The sequence below is a fragment of the Galeopterus variegatus genome, unplaced genomic scaffold (genome assembly GCF_000696425.1).
Source record: "Galeopterus variegatus unplaced genomic scaffold, G_variegatus-3.0.2 Scaffold14756, whole genome shotgun sequence".
Classification (NCBI taxonomy): Eukaryota; Metazoa; Chordata; class Mammalia; order Dermoptera; family Cynocephalidae; genus Galeopterus; species Galeopterus variegatus.
In genome coordinates, this window is record NW_007740867.1 from 9,358 (window position 1) to 17,748 (window position 8,391).

Genomic DNA, 8,391 nt, shown 5'->3' on the forward strand with positions numbered 1-8,391 from the left:
CTCAAACTGCTTTTGCTGTCATATTTTTTTTTTTTACGTAGACATTTTAGTTAACTCAGTCATATGCATTATGGGAATTGAGGTGAAGAAATTGTTATGACAGCTACAGTGTCAACAAAACTGCTCCAATCATGTCATGCATTGTTGCTTAAGAAATATCCTTACAAGTAGTAATAGCATCCATCAAAGGACAGAAGTTTGGAATAGAAGGTGACAACTGGGAGAATAATTTGTGGAGGTTCTTCTCATGCCATTCAGGAATGGTTCTGTTGAATAGAAGAAAAGAAAAGAAAAATGTATGAAATTAAGTTGAGATGCAGAGAGAAAGGAAAGGAGGAACATGAAGAAGAGGAGCAAGAAGAGCCAGTACAATGGTTTGAATTTGAATCTCTAAGAAGGGCAAGTGGGAAATTCTATAGCAAAGTAAATTTGCTCTAAGAATAAGGAGGACTAATGCTGCAACATAAATCTCTCTTTTTCTTCTTTTCACCCATATCTCCAATTTTCTGTAAAGTCTATTACTTTAAAAAATAATAATTGACACATAATAATTTTACATATTTATGGGGTACAAAATGATATTTAGATGTATGTATACAATGTGTGATGATCAAACCAGGATAACTAGCATATCCATCACTACAAACCTACAAACATTTATAATTTTTTGTTTTGAGAATATTTGAACTCCTCTCCCACAGTCATTTTAAAATATACAAAAAGTTATTTCTAGTTATAGACACACAGCCAAATTATAGAACACTAGAACTAATTCTTCCTATCTAGCAGTAAGTTTGTATCCATTAAACACCCATACCTCCAAGTTTTGGTGAAATCCACTTCTATTCTAAATAATTTCTTTGAAAGGAAATCTTAATTTCCATGAAGGTGGTTGAAAGACATAGCCTTTTGGAAAGCAGAGATGATAGGTGTGGCTTATGTCACTTCAGACAACAGGAGTGAAGGCCTGTGGACTTCCAGGGAGAGGGCATTATCTGCACAAAACAAACACATGCAGACTGTAAATGCAATACAATTCCATTGGAGACCTTAAAATTCCTGTTTTGCTTCTGAATTTAAAAATTGTGAATGATCTCAAGTGCGATCATTTTGTCTGGTTCCTGATGTGTTAGGAAAGTTTGAAAAACCAGAGATCCTTGGGATCAGCACAAAATATTGAGATGTATAATGACAATTCTTTAAAACAAAGTGTATTTCTAGGAAAATATCATGATCCTTCAGTGAGTTTGGAGGTTTAAATTTGTGAAACAGCATTTACTACTCTTCTGAATTTGGGGAAGTTTGATGACTGTTGGAACTCAAGTACTTGAAAGGATTCATTCTGTGGCCCACACAAGACTTACACACATGTCCTGGACAGAAAATATTACATTCTATATTATGGAACTGGGTCAGAGCTCTTGCCCTGGTGGCAGCTACAAAATGAAGAGCACTTGTGGTTTCTTTTTTAGGTCTTTCCTAATTTAAAAGCTGTGCTCAAACAATGACTGGCTCCTTGACTGTGTCCTGCATCTCCTCTGTCCTCTAACACCCAACAAGGATCTGCTATTAACTCAAATACAAGATGCCATGGAACCTCCTGGGCACCCTGATAGACATAACCTGGAAAAGCAGGAAAGTCAGTGCTCCATGGGGTGAACTTTATCCAATAGGAATTGAGCACTGACAAATTAATTTTCCTAAATTATCTCATTGAACATTGTGCTTGGCAGATGTATCTGGTTGGTTAATTGATTTGATTCATAACATCTAAATAAAAGTATGACAAGTATTATGTGAGTGTGTGGTATTGAGTGTATATACTTTTGGAACTTTTGAAATGATTGGGTTTTGTTCCTTCTTTATTCAAAGAAGGCTACGATTCATTTGTTTAGCACAAATTTTGCATCTAAATAGTGTTGCAAAGGCACACAGTGTGCAAACTTTTGTGAAACTATAGCACTGAGTAGTAGTGAATAAAACAAGGGTCAAGATTTTAGATTGTCCAGTTTGAGGGGGGCATTATTTTACCTAAAAGAATATATCAAAATAGATGCAGCAGGTAAAATCATGTCCCCTCAAAATTGCCCATGTCCTAATCTTCCGGACCTGTACACATGTTATCTTCCATGGGGAAAAAAATGTATTGATGTGATTAAGGGTCCTGAGGTGTCACGTGCCTCATGCATTATCTGCATAGGTTCAACATAATCATGAGGGGGAGCAGGAGGAAGAAGGACAGAGTCAGTGGAGATGTGGCAGTGGGAGCTGAGGTCAGAGTGATGGGATTGCTGGTTCGAACTGGAAGATGAGTCGAGGGCTGTGAGCAACATTTAAAATGGAAAATGCAAGGAAATAATGTGTAAAACAAAATATGTCTCCAACTACAAGTACACTAGCTGATGCAGCAAAATACACCCATAATAAAGTAAAATCAAAGAAACAAACACAAATAAATAAAATAAAAAGCTTAAAGGTTAATGTTATCTGATTATTGCCAGTGATGTCCCTTGAGACTGGATAAGTTCATCACATAGTGTGACTCTTTTTGTTATTTTGGGGTATTCTGTTTCTTTAAAACTGAAATTAGAAGTTCACTCACTGGTCTGAGTCTCACAGTGCCTAGATTTTGGTTATTTCTGACCTCCTTGGAGATATCATAAATGCAGTATTTTCCAGACACTTACTGTTCCTCATAGGTCAGTTCAACTTTTTCCTTCACCATCATATATTAGTAGAATTTTAAATGTACAGAGATATGGTTCATATTAACCATTAACTGTTTTTTTTTTAATTTGTTTGTTTATTATTTGACCACGAGTACTCTTGAGAATTGATGACACTTTGAGGACAATGTCTTTATTTGGTGATGGTGGTGGGAAGGGTTGTCTAATAACTTTTCACTAAAAATCACACTAAACAAAATGTGAAAAAAGTGGTGTTTGTCGCTATGGTCTCATAACAAAGACAATTAACTCTATGCAACTGTTTTAATGTTAAATGAAAAATTAATTATATGTCAACATTTTGCTTCATTGTACAGGGACCAAGTGAGAAGGATGAAAAAGGAAAATTTTATTTTATGTTTTTGTTTACACTGCTTTTTTCCACATATCCTATTTCCATATGTATTGAGCACTTTTAGTTTAATTTTCATTTTCCATTAAGTCTTTTTATTCTCATGAAACAAAATTATATTTCAGTACAAAATAAAAATAGTTTGACAAGAGATGAGGATTTGATGTATAAAATACTGCAAAAACAAATATAAAATATTTAATAGTTGAAGAAAATATGTCTGTTGCAAGAACAGTGATCTGAATCTTAACAACCTTCCAAAAACTGATCCTCACATACACCCACCATCTGCTATCAGGATGCATCTTCCTTCATTAAAAATTACACACATCCTGTAGTAACTTACATTTTATTTATAAAATGTGCTCACTGATTTTCAAATTACTATTTATTATTTATTTGTGTTGTTTTCTTGTTTGGAAATATGAGTTTTTGATAAAAACATTTAAAATATTTTCCACCAAGACTAATGGAGTTTCTAACCATTTTTTCCCCACTTTTAATAGAAGCATTTTTAGGAAGGAATAACAATTTTTAAGTGAAGATAGGTTTAGTTTTAAGTTTACATTAGCTTTAAGGATTTCAATGGGCTATCCAGGAATCTCTTCAATGCATGTTTCACATCCTTGTTCCTTAGGCTGTAAATCATGGGGTTCAGCATTGGTATTACTAGGGTGTAGAAGACTGAGGCCATTTTGTCAGTATCTAATGAGTGGTTGGTCCTTGGTTGCAAATACATGAAAAGAAGAGTCCCATAGAACACAGTGACAGTCACCATGTGAGAAGCGCATGTGGAAAAGGCTTTTTGTCGTCCCTCTGAGGAACGTGTCCTCAGAATGGCAAGGACAATGTTGAAGTAGGATACGAGAACAACAATCATGGAAAAAAATAAATTGATACCTGAAAAGGTAAATACTGCTGTTTCTGGAAGGTAAGTATCAGAACAGGACAAGGCTAACAAAGGAACGTCATCACAGTAGAAATGGTTGATTATGTTGGAAGAGCAGAATGACAAGGAGAACACACAGGAAGTGACAGTCACTGCTGTGGTCAGACTTTGGAGGTATGTGAGGAAAACCAGCAGACAGCAGATCTGCGGAGACACCACCACCATGTACAGCAGGGGGTTGCAAATAGCCACATAGTGGTCATAGGCTATGTGTCATAGTTTTCCTTTTGATTCCGCATTATTTCTTATAATTCTGAGAATTTCTTATATATTCTGGATACATGTGCTTTATTGAATATCTGATTACCAAATGTTATTCTACAAGTCTGAATTGTTTACTTTCTCAGCAGTTGTGTTTCACAAAGCAGAAGATTTCAACTGTGATGAAGTATAATATAGCATTTTCTCTTATAATGCATGCATTTGGTACTTTAAATAAAAATGTGCAACTACAACATTAACACATGGTCACACAGATGTTTCTCTGTGTTCTCTGTAGAAATGTTTTATGTATCGCATCCTGAGTTCATCTCTTAATGGGAAAAATGGAAAGAGATTAATAGGTAAGAAATTGTTTTTTTTTTCTCTTAGATGCTAGATCATTAAATGTTTTCTTTAAAATCAGATTATTTGGGTTGACAAACCATTAAATTTTACAGAACTTAATTAATTTTCTTGTAATATTTTGACAAATTCAGAAATGCTTACCAGAAAAAAGTTAAGGTTTTAAAAATTGTTTAAAAGAACTACTAATTTCTTCATCACTGTTAAATATTATTATACATATATAAATTATATTGACATATGGTTTGGATGAATATATATGCATTTATGTATGTTTATATATACATATATATACACACAGAAGCACATGTTTGTGTGTATGTGTGATTAAAAGGATGAAAGAGAGCAGGTTTGAGGAAGTTGATGAGCCAGAGTGACCTCCAGCTACCTTTCTCAGAGCTTCCTTAAGTGTCCTCTCCAGCCCAAACCTTGTCATTAATCATCCTTGGGAATTACTGTACACTGGACTTACTAATTTCTGTCACACCATTCAGCTTCAGCTGCCCAGAAACAGGCCTACACCTCAGCACGGCTCCATTGAAGTGGCAGTCTGAAACTGAAAATCCTCTTTACTTCATCACATTTGATTTCTTCTGCCAGATGCGATAGTTCTGTCCTGTCACTCTGACTTCTAACTATTCAGACTCCTCTACTATTTTGTCTGGCAGCTCTTCTTACCCTTCACTTTCCAGCTTATGCCTCTTCTTTTTTACTTGTTTAAAAACTGTTTTGATTTTTTTTAAGAAAATTATTACTTACAGTTTTTATTAGCTAAAGTTGATTACTTTGATTTACTTGCATAGAGAACTGACTGGGAGAGAGTGCTAATATTTATTTGGCAAGTAATATGTGCCCAGAATGACAGCAAGTGTTTTGCAGTAAGGATCCCATTATTTTGCAGGACTGCCCTCGAATGTGGATGTAATTACTTCATGTTTGGTGAGACCATTGAGGCTCAATAGGTTGGGTTATTCCATAGTCTATCAATGTAAGATATTGATTAACAGGACAGTCTAAACTTCATTGACCTATGCTTTTTTGTGTGTGTGATTTTCTTTACATGTTTGGTTGGTTGGTTGGTTATTAGTCTACCTGTTACTGTCTGTGGGATTTTTTTCACATACTTGTATTCTTCTGTTCTGCAAATTAAATGAGATAACAAACATATATAGGTTTGTTTGCATAGAGTCTGGTACCAAGTAAATGAGAAACTAATGTTACCTTAAATTATTGTTATTAGTATGCTTTGAATGATGTTTAATGTAATTTCTTATTTCAGTCTCAGTAACATATTCAACCTTATTGGGGTTTTTACAGTTTAAAAAAAACTAGCAAATGAATGATGATTTTGTTATTAAAAAACTGTGACACACAGTATTTAACTATATATTTAACAAAACAAAACATACTTTCTTGCAACCAGATTCTCTCTTAAATCTTCAGTGTTTGATTCTTGTGATGTAAAGATACTCAATTCAATACACCAAATATGAGGCTGATGAGCTGATGGGATTGTATTGTCCCACCCATCCCATATCTTTTCTGTCCAACCACTGCACATAAAAACAACTGCATTTTTTATAAGCAGGTTACCTTATGATGGACAACACTGTTTCAACTTGTTAACTCTGACATATATATTTTGTAAACTTTTCCTTAATTGAACAACAACAACAAAAGAATAGCAACAGCAGTTACTGACTGTCTACTATGAAATTGTGGAATTAACTTTGGGAATAGAGAGTATTTGCAAATATCCTTACCTTTTTAAACTCCTTTCTGTACTAAAGTAAAGGCAGAACTAGGGCTACTTTTAATTACATAAGAATATGTTACTAAAATTAAGTTTCTGTAGAACAGTCCATTTTTTTTCCTATTTTTTTTCAAATTCTTATTTGAGTTCACATTTGTCCCTGTTAAAAGATATTATAATTTTCTACAAATATTTTTCCAATTAGTTTTTGAATAGAAATAATTTATAAATCAACCAATATAATAAATTCTCATTAAATAAAGTTTTAAAAATATACCCAATGCCTCATTTCACTTTCAAAAGTGTCACCATTTGGATGCAAAACCATATTACAAAGTAACTCTTAAATAGCTTGTTGGGTGATCTCATGATGTTTTCCACTCATTTCTAACTGTGAAATTCATCTTAAATTTGTTGAGATATGGCTTGTGTTTGTGATGAACACTGAATCTCAACATGAGCTCTAAGTGTCCACCAGGGACATAGAATCTGACAGTTGGCACCGGGGAACCTGATCATTTTGGGTTTTTAACCCTGGACAATGCAAATATCAGGAAGAGAAGAAAAACATCCTTTTCTGTTAATTGAGTTTTAGAAATTTTGTAAACCTTTCCTGGGAACATGGAATCATATAGTTTAGAGACAAGAAGTTTCCCATCTGGTGTAGACTGTCCTCTGAAATATCTCTTAGTACTAGTGTAGGAAAAAAACCCTCTTCCTACTAATGTGAAATATTCCTCCTGCAAGAGCTATTCATCATTTTGTATAAACACTCAAGCACTCAAATATATTAATATGGATGTATATTTAAAAGGGATGTATATACTATTACTGACATTATATCACCATCACTTTTACTAGGCACTCAGTGGGAAGACATTTGAATCACTGGGGAAAAAATTCAGATTAGATATCATTTCAGTCCTAGGTTTAATTTAAATTGATAGAGCTTCCAAGATACTTGATACTCACAGTTACAATGAGGAATAAGTAAAATATTTGGTGTAACCTACCTGTGCAAAGAGTTATGCTGAGATCTGCTCCCAAGATTGGTTCATGCTGAAGAGTTTTATAAATGTCTGAAGTCCCTGAAGTCCTTCACATTGAAATGTGTTTTTTTCTAGGTCCCAGCCCGTAAACATGACAAAAACAATTCCCAGAAAAAGGTCTGATTCCCTATGGAGATGTAGACAAATTGAATCCTTATTAGCCAGGATTTCAATCAAAATTTCACACAAAGAGTGATAATGCAGATAATGTAGAAATGTAGAGATTGCTTAGGGACTCATTTTGATGTTCATAGTGAATAGCAAACAATGTTTTTCTTAAGTTGTATTCCTATATTAGCTGGAAGTGCTGCTGCTGGCCCTAGGATGAAGAAAATGGAACTGTTAGAAAGAGCAGGATTCTGTCCCCAATGGCCAATTTTAATGTTAATATCGGGAATAGAACTGAAGGCAAAGAATCCATTCTGCATCAAGAGCAAGCCCTGATGAGTATTCCATAAAAATCAGGCAATATAAAACAGAAATTCTCATGTGAATGGCTTAAAGAGACTGAATATCAAATTATCTGATGAAGTTCTTAAGTCACCCAGTAAATACCTTGTCTTGTTTCTAGTGTTTAATTTTAACTGTTTAGGTAAAAATTACATTTTTTTTACATAAGTCTGTGATCTTTCTTTAAACCATAGATAAATATTGTAATTAAGCACTGATAATAATTTTTTTTTTATTTTGTGTCGAATTTTCTTATCTACAAGCATTGTAAGTGCAAATGGTTGACTGAATTTTTACTTTTATTATCAGCTTCTAAAATAATGCTAAGAAAAGAGTATATATTCAAAATATTTCACTGACGAACTGATGGAATAATGTAATGAACAAGTGAATGAATGAAAAAAATATTTTTCTTAGAATACTAAAATCAAATATGACATATTCATTTTAAGTACTGTAATCAATCTTTACTGCAATTTCAACTATGATAAAGACACATGGGCGACCTGCATATCATTCTCTAGTGTACTTATTCCGCTAGGGCAGAA

The 8,391-nt window shown here is 33.8% G+C and overlaps 1 protein-coding gene across 1 annotated transcript; it reads right to left on the minus strand.

Annotated features, from left to right (window-relative positions):
• Positions 1-3,640: 3,640 nt before the first annotated feature.
• LOC103582055 (olfactory receptor 8J2-like) lies at positions 3,641-4,233 on the minus strand (the record flags this gene model as incomplete). Its single annotated transcript, XM_008563741.1, has 1 exon — positions 3,641-4,233. A coding segment is annotated over one exon (593 nt), but the record flags the coding sequence as incomplete, so codon positions are not given.
• Between the last annotated feature and the right edge of the window lie 4,158 nt (positions 4,234-8,391).